Source organism: Rhinatrema bivittatum, chromosome 2 (genome assembly GCF_901001135.1).
Source record: "Rhinatrema bivittatum chromosome 2, aRhiBiv1.1, whole genome shotgun sequence".
NCBI lineage: Eukaryota > Metazoa > Chordata > Amphibia > Gymnophiona > Rhinatrematidae > Rhinatrema > Rhinatrema bivittatum.
The window spans coordinates 402,868,894-402,881,239 of record NC_042616.1 but is presented as its reverse complement, the minus strand read 5'-3'; the positions used below and the strand labels follow the sequence as shown (position 1 = coordinate 402,881,239).

Here is a 12,346-nt window from a genome sequence, read left to right as displayed (position 1 = left end):
GCAATCATTTGGCCTTCCTTCCACTTTTCTTAATGCATGGAATTCATCTGGACTGCACTTCTATGATGGAAGTTTTTAATAATGTACACTCTTAACCTTTGAAGCTGCACCTTTCAGATTTTTCTATTATTCTCATTTTATCACATTTTTCCCTTTGAAAATTTAGCACTAGAGCCATGGATTTACTTACTGTACCCCTTCCAGTCATTAATTCAAATGTATTTATTTATTTATTTACTTATTTATTTGTGGTTTTTATATACCGGGCTTCGTAGGATAACATCAGTTTGGTTTACATTATAACTTCAAAATCAGCAAAACAGAGGCTTTTTATAGAACTTATAGGAAAACAGTGAGTAAAATAAAATTAAATAAACTATACAATGAACGAGGCTTAAATAGAGAGACTTAAATAGAGGTTGTTGGATAACTGAGATGATATTGAGAGAAATGATTGGGGGATGGAGTGGGGGGAAAGAAAGAAAGGGGTAGAGGGGGGATGAAGATAGAAGGAATGTATAGAGGGGATAGGGGTTGTATATTGCATATGGGGAGAGGAATGAAGAGTTCAAAGAGTTGCATGGGGGAGGGAAAGGAGGAGTTGCATAGATTGTTGTGATCATTATTGCCAAGCGGCCCCATCACCGTTGCATCTCTCACCAAATCCTGCGCTCCACTAAGAATTAGATCTAAACTTGCTCCCTCTCTGAACTAATTGCTCTATAAAACTGTCATTTATTCTATCCAGGAATTTTATCTCTCTAGCATGTCCTGATGTTACATTTACCCATTCAATAAGGGTAATTGAAATCTCCCATTATTACTGCACAACCAATTTTTTTAGCTTCCCTAATTTCTCTTCGCATTTCATCGTCTGTTTCATTATTTTGGCCAAGTGAACATAAGAACATAAGAACATGCCTTACTGGGTCAGTCCAAGGGTCCATCAAGCCCATTATCCTGTTTCCAACAGTGGCCAATCCAGGCCATAAGAACCTGGCAAATACCCAAAAATTAAGTCTATTCCATGTTACCGTTGCTATTAATAGCAGTGGCTACTTTTCAAGTCAACTCAATCAACAGCAGGTAATAGACTTCTCCTACAAGAACTCATCCAATCCTTTTTTAAACACAGCTATACTAACTGCACTAACCACATCCTCTGGCAACAAATTCCAGAGTTTAATTGTGCGTTGAGTAAAAAAGAACTTTCTCCGATTAGTTTTAAATGTGCCCCATGCTAACTTCATGGAGTGCCCCCTAGTCTTTCTATTATCTGAAAGAGTAAATAACCGATTCACATCTACCCGTTCTAGACCTGTCATGATTTTAAACACCTCTATCATATCCCCCCTCTGCCGTCTCTTCTCCAAGCTGAAAAGTCCTAACCTCTTTAGTCTTTCCTCATAGGGGAGCTGTTCCATTCCCCTTATCTTTTTGGTAGCCCTTCTCTGTACCTTCTCCATCGCAATTATATCTTTTTTGAGATGCGGCGACCAGAATTGTACACAGTATTGAAGGTGTGGTCTCACCATGGAGCAATACAGAGGCATTATGACATTTTCCATTTTATTGACCATTCCCTTTCTAATAATTCCCAACATTCTGTTTGCTTTTTTGACTGCCACAGCACACTGAACCGATGATTTCAATGTGTTATCCACTATGACGCCTAGATCTCTTTCTTGGGTTGTAGCACCTCATATGGAACCTAACATTGTGTAACTATAGTATGGGTTATTTTTCCCTATATACATCACCTTGCACTTATCCACATTAAATTTCATCTGTCATTTTAATGCCCAATTTTCCAGTCTCACAAGGTCTTCCTGCAATTTATCACAATCTGCTTGTGATTTAACTACTCTGAACAATTTTGTATCATTTGCAAATTTGATTATCTCACTCGTTGTGGACAGTAGTATACTCGTTGTGGACAGTAGTATACTCCTATTGCTATATTCTTCCCCAACACACATGGGATTTTTCTCCATAAAGATTCTATTGTGCATTTAGATGGTAACTTTTAAAAAGTCACACAGTCATACATGTATGCGCGTATGTGGCTCACACGAATGGACGCAGCCATTTTATAACATTGCCACGTATATACACATATGATATAAAATTGGATGTACGAGCATACATGTGCGTGCAATTTTGTATGGCCATGCACTTGTGTGTGCAATTGCCGGTTCTACTGCTTAAGTGGTGGGGGGTTAGATATGCACATTCACATAATTACCAGTTCACCCAGGTAAAGGCTCCCAACCTGATAAACCCCCATAATTAACCTTCCTCCTTTTTACCCTATTAGCCCCGACTCTTCAAAGCCCACTGACTAACTCTGATTTTCTTATTTTAAAGCTTTCATGCCATCCATAGCAGAAGTAAAGCTATGTGGTAGGGAACCCTGGTGCACACTTCTGGGTCTAAAAACACACACATTTCAAGTGACCTTCCCGGAATGCCCATGTCCCGCCCATGCTCCACCCAGACCATGCCATTGACCCGCCCCCTTTTTTACTTTTCTATTTGTGGGCGTACCAGAACATACATGCATACTCTGGTGCTTTTTAAAATCCATGCAGTGTGTGTCAGTCTGAGATACACGCGTTTCTTCCGGCTTTGGCACGCACCAAGCTTTTCAAATTTACCTGTTAGTCTCTTGTAGAATCCTTATTCTGTTAGACTATATGTCATCCCAGACATGAAGCACAACCCAACCCCTCCACCAAGCTGCTCCTACCTATCATTGTGATATAATTTGTACCTTGATATGGCACTATCTCATTGGTTCTCATCCTTCCACTATTTCTTTGAGATGCCAATTATCTATCAGTCACTGCTATACTCTCTAATTCTCCCATCTTCTTAGACTTTTGGCATTGGCATACAAATATTTCAAAGTGTGTTTTCTCCTTGTATTAACAACCTGTCAGCTCACAGGCTGATCTGGGAGAGGGAGTTAGAAAAACAGGAGTGGATCAAAACTACATTATTCCATGAATGTGGCTTAGTTTTAGTGATTATGAAACAGAATATGAAATCCTGTGATGTTCAATTGAACTCATCTATTTTCCAAATTATTCTAGCCTGTCTTTGAACACATCCCCTTTCCTTCCATCCCAAAACATTAGTCCTCATGTGAAGAAACACAAAAAGGGGTTGAAACAGCACAAGAGCTTTTCTCAAGTGAGAAATCATAAAGACAAAATGAATGTAAAATTAAATTACTTTGATTACCTTGAAAAAAATTGTCAAATTTAATGGGACATTAACACCATGGTGATGAAGAAGAAATCCTTTGTCATTTAGTTTTTTTAGAATATTGTTTCCCAATTAAATGCTCCCTTGTATTCAGGTCTGGCCTGAGCAGAATAATGTAGCACTTGGGGATGAATATGCAGCCCAGCAATCCAGCACTCGAAGCCAAGATGGCAAAGATCTCCACTGCCACCATGTATTTGCCTTTGGTGCTCAGGTACGCTGGGACGTAGGAGACCCAAACACTGCAGAACACCATCATGCTGAAAGTGATAAACTGGGCATCATTGAAACTGTCAGGCAACTTCCTTACTAGGAAAGCCACAATGAAACTTAAGAGAGCCAAGAAGCCCATGTACCCAATCACACTATAAAATGCAATGGTGGACCCCTCGTTACACTGAAGTATCATCTTCCCAGGTTCAGACTGTGTGTCATAGTCTGGGAATGGAGGAGAGATGAGTAGCCATGCAGTGCATATCACAACTTCACCCAAGGAGCAGAGAAGGACTAGAGAGCTGGAGACTCGTGTTCCTACCCACTTCCTTAACTTGCTGCTGGGCTTGGTGGCATTGAAAGCAATGACTACCATGATGGTTTTTCCCAGCACAGAAGAAACAGCAATTGTAAAAATGATCCCAAAAGCAACTTGTCGGAGCAAACAGGTCACTCTTCCAGGACGGCCGATGAATATCAAAGAGCAGAGAAAGGACAGCATGAGACAGAAGAGGAGGACATAGCTAAGATCCCGGTTATTGGCTTTCACTATGGGTGTGTCCTGATATTTAAGAAAGACTGCTAGCACTAGGGCAGTTATGATGGAGAAGAGAATAGCAATGGAAGCCAAAGCTGCAGCCAAGGGATCCTTGTAGGACAAAAAGTCTATGACTCTTGGGAGGCACTCATCCTTCTTCTCACTGGGCCATTGATCTTCAGAGCACTTCATGCAATTCTCTGCATCTATAGAAAACAACACATGTAAACTCTTATTTCCATACACATCTTTATTCCAAGAATTCAGACTTTTAAAAAAAATGGAGATTCAAGATAGGATTTTCAATATTATATGCATATGTACGTTTCATTTTCATTTATTAAAATTTTATATCCCACCTTTAAAACCTGTTATTCAGGTTTCAATAAAAAAATCATAATTAGTCAATTAAATTGAACATAAACAATAAATGCAGAAACCCATAAGACAATATGTAACTCCATCTCCCTCTGCTGGGTTAACATTGATGGGCCATAAAAGAATTGTTATTTTTGACACTGGATCACTCCAGCTAGCTCATACAAGTCTCTATTCTCCCAGGGCCTGAATCCTTTGGGGCCTGGAGTGACAGGATTGACTGTTGCACGTCCCGGCCGCACCAGGACCGCGCCCGGGCCTGCTCATCTTGCCTGTGCTCCAGCGGGCCACGGTCCAACCTCACCCGCAGCCGCAGCCAGCTTCCTGCGTTCACAGAGCTTTGTGGTGGCGTCCCCAGGCAGTTTCGAGCCTTCGGCTTCCCAGTGCTCCTCTCGCCATCCTCCTTCGTGTCGGGTCTGCCCCTAGGTGCGCACGCGCGGACTGCCCAGCCCTTTAAAGGGCCCAAGGCGGGAAATCGCTCCGCAGTGTGCATCGATGACGTCACCTAATCACCGTATAGAAGGTGAGGCCCTTTCCCCAGAACCTCACCTTGGCAATCGGGTCATCACCTCAGTGTGAAGCTAGTTGCCGTCCTTGTTCCTGTGCTTGTTCCAGTGTTCCTGCGTTCCTTGTTCCTGTGCCTTTTCCAGTGTTCCTGCGTTACTCCTGTGTTCCAGCATCAGTTTCTGAGTTCCATTGTTCCTGAGTCCTGTCCTCTTCTCGCTACCCAGGTTGTATCCTCTCGAACTGATACCTGAATGACCTCTACTTGCCTTTGACTACGCTCGGACTGATACCTGGAATTGACCCTCGCTTTGGCTGACCATTCTTGGATGGATACCCTGGCTTTGACCGTTGTGCTCCAATCGGACACTCTCTTCGCTCCTCCTGTGAACACCAGGCCTGCCTGCTTTGACACTACCCGTGGCCTTCTTCGAGCTGGACCACTGGGCACTGCCTATCCTACCTGGAGGACCTTCAGTTCCTGTCTTGTTCCCGTGGTCTCCGGTACTCTCAGTTCCAGTCTAGCTTGCCTGTTCGCTGACAGCCGCTCACCTCTTCTCTTGGTGGGCACAACTCTTCGTCATCTCTCCAGGAGACCCCCAGAGGCCCACCTAAGCCCAGGCAGTCCAGAAATCCAAGAGCTCAACCCGCAGAGCCCCCAGACCGGTATTGGTGAAGCTCCTGTCAGCCTCTGTCTCCTTTTGTGCTCTGCCTCCTGGCGACAGGCACCCTCTGGGATCCCTCAGAGGGCCGTTCCAATCCTGCGCCAAGCCAAAGGTCCACCTCCAGCGCAACATATAACCTTTTCCCTGGGAGAGATACCCTTCCTTTCTTACTGTAAGAGCTTCAAGTGCCAATAAAACACCAGAGTCTCTGAGTGTCCAAAAATAATTTTACTGATGATGAATCAAAATGTGTATATGGCACAGTTAACACCATCCTCAGCATCACAGATGATCTTTACCTTTCATATTCTTATGCCTCTATCTGTGTATGGTGTTGCGTCTGTCGGTCAGAGATGGCGTCGACTGCTCTGCCTTACCTCTTTTCTATTCTTTTCCTCCTCCTTGGGCAAGATGGCTGCCTCTGGTGCCGAATGCTGAAACCTTCGGCATCTCCAACTCAGCATGGGTATCCCAGTCCGCCATGCCTCTTCCCGTGGCCTCCTAGGGCGCGCGCGTGCACGTTGCCTACGCTCAAGTACACGTCATGGCGGGAACCTCGGGGCCATCCCCACCGCATGATGTTGAAACCTCCAGTTATTTAAAGCCTCCACTATGCTACCATCTTTGAGTTAGCAAGGACTTCAGTTTAAGCTTCTCTGACCGCTCTAAGCTGCTCGCTTAGACGCTTCTCTACACTCTGGGGATCTCGCTTCTTACGAAGCTCTAGGCACCCGCTCCTCTGGGGTCTCTCGCTTCCAACCACCCTTCGGGGTTTCTACTAACTAGACAACCGCTCCTCGGGGGTCTCTCTCTCTTTCTGTTTATTTCAGGATTCTGAACTAACAGGTACTCGCTCCTCGAAGGCCTACCAGTCTGTGTATCCTGCACCACGGACCTTCAGTCCCACCGTCTTCATCACCAGGAAGATGCCGCATTACGCTCCTTTGAGTACCTCTATGATCTGGTGCTCCAGTTCCACCCACTAGGCTCGGCCTTGCCCGCACTGCGGGCTCCTAGCTATCTTGAACATTTGGGTGAGTCTTCTACATCTGAGACTGTCTGAACATATTGACACCTTGCGGACTTCAGTGCCTTTCCTTCCTGCATCATACCATCTATCTACAGCAATACAATAAAGCTTTGTACCTACAAGTGTCTGCTCTCTGAGGTTAGCCTATCGCTGTGGTTCCCCACGGGGCCACTCCCTGAGGGTGAAGTCATGTCTACTGCGACTAAGGGTTCACACAATGCCACAAACACAACACATGGATCTCTTATTACCAGGGCTGGGAACAGTCACCATCCAGGACTTGGATTTAATGAGGTTCCCAGATGGGCAGTTATCCTTTCTCGGGCAGGAACAATCCCTCCGAAGCTGGTCTAAAAGGGTGAAACACAGTCTCTGCACAGAGTCCCAATCTCTCTCCTAGGGTGAAGACTTCAAGTGTGTATTCTTAATATGTCTCAATTTGGTCTGATTAGTGTTTCTGCTCTCTCCTGTCTCACTTTCTCTCTTGAACTCTCTCAATCCCTCGAATCCCTCGTACTCTTGTTCGCGCCTGGTGTGCGAACAAAAGTACGCGTGTGCGCAGATTTATAAAATCTGCCCCAATATACTAGATACATCCATGCAGATCCTCATTACAGTTACAAGTATAGTGCTTCCATATTCATTTTAATCAGTAAGTATTCATATATTTCCTTTGTTTGCTTAAGGTTTTTGTAACATCTCAGAATTAGTCAAACTACAGTTTGCAAAGGATAATATATAGGAAATTAATTAAAGCATAACTCCTCTGAAACCAGTGTATAACATGCAATGACAGCATAAATAGATAAACAGAGACATTGATTAACAAACTCTAAATGCTTTGACTGGGAACATTTACATTGTAACCCACCTAGTACAGTGGATAGAGCAGGAAAAAAAAAACCTAAAAACCTAAAAAAACCTAATTTGGAACCAAAAGACCCCAACAATTACCTCCCAATAGTGGACCTATGTGCTATCACTGAATCTTGGTTAAAAAACACAGATACCCCACTAATCAACCAATTACCGACACAACTATATGACCTCTTCTCTATTCCCAGACAGAAAAAAAGAGGGGGTGGACTACTGCTAGCCGCTAAAAAAGATCTGAGACTCGCCCATCACCCTATTAAATCTGCAACCAAACTTGAAATCGGACTATTCAAATCCTCCCAGATTCAAATCTGCCTGATCTACGCCCCGCCTGGGCTACTAGAATCCGACCCCTCGCCTCTCATAGAACTGGTAGCCAAACACATCAACGCTAATGCTCCAGCCTTACTGCTAGGAGACTTCAACATCCATGTTGACTCCCCGTCCCATCCGCCAACTGTGAAGCCGTACTCTTTATCAATAAATCCACGCACAGAGCAGGACACACGTTGGACTTAATATTTACAAATGACCCTATCTCGCCCACTTCAACTCCTTTTTGCACACCCATCCCATGGTCAGATCACTCATTGATAGAAACCGAACTAGCCATAAAAAAAAACCGACCTCCAACATTCATACATCCTCGATCCAATTCAGAAAACCTTGTTCCATGGAAGTCCTCAACAACACACTTACCAAAGACCTATCTAACCTGGACCTCACAAATCCGGACTGTGCTTTGAACTCTTGGCCAACCATCACCCATGCAACAGCAGACAAAGTATGTCCTTTAACTTCCAAAAAAATCAACCACGCCCGCAACAACAAAAAACCCTGGTTTTCAACTGAATTAAGAAAACTCAAGCAAGACCTTCAACACAAAGAACAACGCTGGAGGAAGGACCCTTCATCTACCACACAAGCCTCCTACAGAACTGCAATGACATATTATAGAGCCACCATTCTCCGAACAAAAAGAGACTTCTACGCCAAAAAAATACATGGATTCTTATACGACCCCAAAATATTATTCTCATATGTGGCAGCACTTACCACTTCGAATCCCCCCTCCATCCCCGAAGAAGAGGCCCAAAACAAATCTACAGAGCTAGCAATCTTCTTTGATAACAAAGTCAAAAATTTACTTATCCCACCAACAAACTCAATTCCTACTCTAAACTACCAACCTCCACCTCACCAAAACTTCTTCTCAAGGATTAACAAACAGTCCCTTGAATCTTTTGATCTCACATCACCGTTAGAAATTGAAACTATCATCAAGAAGATGAAACCCTTATCACACCCAATAGACCAAATCCCGACCAAACTCCTCCTTACAATCCCTAACACCATTGCCAAACCACTGGCCGACATCATAAACTGCTCGCTCACTCAAGGATCTGTCCCGAACGCTTTAAAAACAGCCTCCCTGAAACCTCTACTAAAAAAACCCAACTTGGACCCATCCAACCCTATCAACTTCCGCCCAATCGCCAACTTACCTTTTATAGCCAAGATAATGGAAAAACTTGTCAACTCTCGCCTCACAGACTTCCTGGACACACACAACATTCTACACCCACAATTTGGATTCAGGAAACACAGGAACACAGAGTCATTTCTTCTCTCACTAACGGACAACATCCTGATGGGCCTCGACAAAGGTCAGTCATACCTGCTAGCCCTTCTAGACATCTCTGCAGCGTTCGACACAGTTAACCATACAATCCTCATTAACAGCCTGATGGAAATAGGCATCTCAGGATCCGCCCTCAACTGGCTAAAATCTTTTCTAAGTGACAGGTATTTCAAAGTAAAAATAAGCAACAAAGAATCTTCACCCATTGCGTCCAAGCAAGGAGTTCCCCAGGGTTCCTCGCTTTCCCCGACCCTATTCAACATCTATCTCCTCCCTTTATGCCAACTTCTCAAAAACCTCAATCTCACCTACTTTATCTATGCTGACGATGTACAGATCATTATCCCCATCAAAGATCCCATTTCCGACACCTTAACCTACTGGAACAGCTGCCTCCACGCCATCAATATTCTTCTCATGAGCCTCAGCCTGGTTCTCAACACATCCAAAACTGAGCTTCTGGTCATCTCCCCCAACGATAACAGCACACCAGCCAGCACCACAAATATACCATCAGTAAATCAAGTGAGAGACCTTGGAGCCATCCTAGACTCCAGAATGAACCTGAAAAAATTCATAAACAACACCACAAAAGAAGGCTTTTATAAACTTCAGGTCCTAAAACAACTAAGACCTCTCCTCCACTTCCACAACTACAGATCTGTCCTTCAAGCCATAATATTCTCAAAAATTGATTACTGCAATGCCCTCCTGCTTGGTCTCCCGGCCTCCTCCACAAAACCTCTTCAGATGCTGCAAAATTCAGCAGCCAGGATCCTTACTAACACACGCAAGATGGACCACATCACACCAATTCTAAAAATACTTCATTGGCTACCCATACACTCCAGAATATTCAAGACTCTAACCATCATCCACAAAGCCATATATCACCAATCCTCTCTGCAACTAACCATACCCCTTAAATTACACTCCTCATCAAGACCCACTAGATCGGCATACAGAAGCTCCCTACAAGTTCCTCCCAGCAGTTCCACTAAACATAACTCCATCGAAAAGCGAGCACTTTCCACCGCGGGACCACTTCACTGGAACTCTCTCCCTCCAGACATAGGCCAGGAACACTGTCATCTCACATTCAGAAAAAAACTGAAAACTTGGCTCTTCGCACAGGCCTATCGCTGAAGAAACCCATGGTACCCGCCAGGACGCCCACCCCCCGGTTGATGTCCTCTCCCAGCTGCATTAAGTACCCACTACTCTAGAACCGCATTTGTGTATTAACTCTGCAATTGAATCTACACCATGTAAATATGTATTTAAGTTTATCTAAGAAGCAACCGTTCCTGCTGATCGACTCTTCCTTATGTTTAGAATTGTAATTATCTATCCTTTTCTTCCAACAACCATGTTTGATTTCCCTGTTTTAATGTACCTTTTCTCTTCATATGTTAACTGTTTTCCCCTTGTTTATTGTAAACCGGTACGATAAGACCTTGTCTTGAGCATCGGTATATTAAAAGAACTTAAATAAATAAAATAAATAAATAAATAGCCAATCTTCCCTTCATCATTAAGATTATGGAAAGGCTTGTGAACTCTCAACTATTGGACTACATTGAAGATAACAAACTTCTATCCGCCTCGCAACATGGATTCCGCAAAAATCTAGGCACAGAATCCCTCTTTACTTCCCTTACAGACCTCCTCATCCTAGGGCTCGACAAAGGTCAATCTTTTCTATTGGTTCTTCTGGACCTTTCGGCAGCCTTTGATACCGTCAATCATTCCATCCTCATCAACCAGTTAGCTGCGATAGGAATTTCCGGCTCTGCTCTCTCCTGGTTCAAACTGTTTCTCACCAACAGAGGTTATAAGGTCAAAATCCAGAACAAAGAATCATCACGCCACGACTCATCCATTGGAGTCCCTCAAGGCTCCTCCTTATCCCCTACACTCTTCAATATTTACCTTCTACCACTTTGCCAACTCCTCAGTAACCTCAACTTAAAACACTTTCTCTATGCAGACGATATCCAGATCCTGATCCCCATGAAAGACTCATATTCAAAAACCCTCGACTACTGGGAGTCCTGTCACCTAGAAATCAAACGCCTCCTCAATAGCCTAAATCTAGTACTAAACTCCTCCAAAACCGAAATATTACTCATAACTCCTGAAAACAACAATCTCACCGCCTCTCATCCAACCAATCCACAAACCACTCAAGTGAGAGATCTAGGTGTAATAATCGACAATAAGCTGAACTTCAAAGCCTCCAGGATAAGACCACTCTTCCATGCCAAAGACTTCAGAACCATCCTCCAAGCTATCATTTTCCCTGAGTTAGACTACAGCAACTCTACTTTACTTGGTCTCCCTTCCTCATACACCAAACCGCTCCAAATGGTACAAAATGCAGCAGCTCGTCTACTAACAAACACCAGGAAAAGAGACCATATCTCCCCAGTTCTAAAAGACCTTCACTGGTTACCAATTCATTTCAGTCATCTACAAATCCATTACCTTGATATACAAATGTATTCACCAACATACCACAATCAACCTACAATTTCCCCTCCGCTTACACAAATCCACAAGACCTACCAGAGAAGCATATAGAGGATCCCTCCATGTTCCCCCTACTAAAACCACTAATCACAGCACCTTAAGAGATCGAGCCTTCTCCACAGCAGGCCCACCTTTATGGAACTCCATCCCCCCAGATCTCAGAAATGAGCCGTGCCTCCTAACCTTTAGGAAAAGACTCAAGACTTGGCTGTTTAGGCAAGCTTTCCCGAACTCCAACTAATACGCCTTGCCAGCAAAATATCCTACACAGCAGCTGTATATATTGTATACTGTATATATTGTATACTTGTATATAATTAACTTCTTCTATCTCTCTTTATTTCCTCCACCCCAGTTCAATAGCCCTTGTTAATTGTAACTGCATCTCTTCATCACGTTTATCTATGTTCTTTGTTGTATTCATTGCACCCCTGTTTTTTATGTAAACCGACATGATGTGAGCGCTTCATGAATGCCAGTATAAAAAAACCTTAAATAAATAAATAAATAAATAAATAAATATACATTCTTTAAATAAGTAAATAAAGTGAAGAATACAGTTTATTTCAATTGTCCTGACTTAGTTCACCTCCTGTCTATGAGGGCGTTCGCTCATTCCAAGTGCAATGGAATCATCAGGCGTCAGACTCAGTCTTTTAGTCTTTGGGTGTCCCAAAGGATTCCATTCTTTCTCCTCT

At 43.4% G+C, this 12,346-nt stretch overlaps 1 protein-coding gene across 1 annotated transcript in view; it reads right to left on the bottom strand.

Moving 5' to 3' along the window:
- Positions 1 to 3,310: 3,310 nt before the first annotated feature.
- LOC115083302 (vomeronasal type-2 receptor 26-like) overlaps positions 3,311 to 12,346 on the bottom strand; it is a 174,136-nt gene continuing 165,100 nt past the window's right edge. The window contains exon 9 of the mRNA XM_029587106.1: positions 3,311 to 4,227. Coding sequence (XP_029442966.1) covers positions 3,311 to 4,227 — 917 coding nt within the window. The remainder of the gene's footprint in view (positions 4,228 to 12,346) is intronic.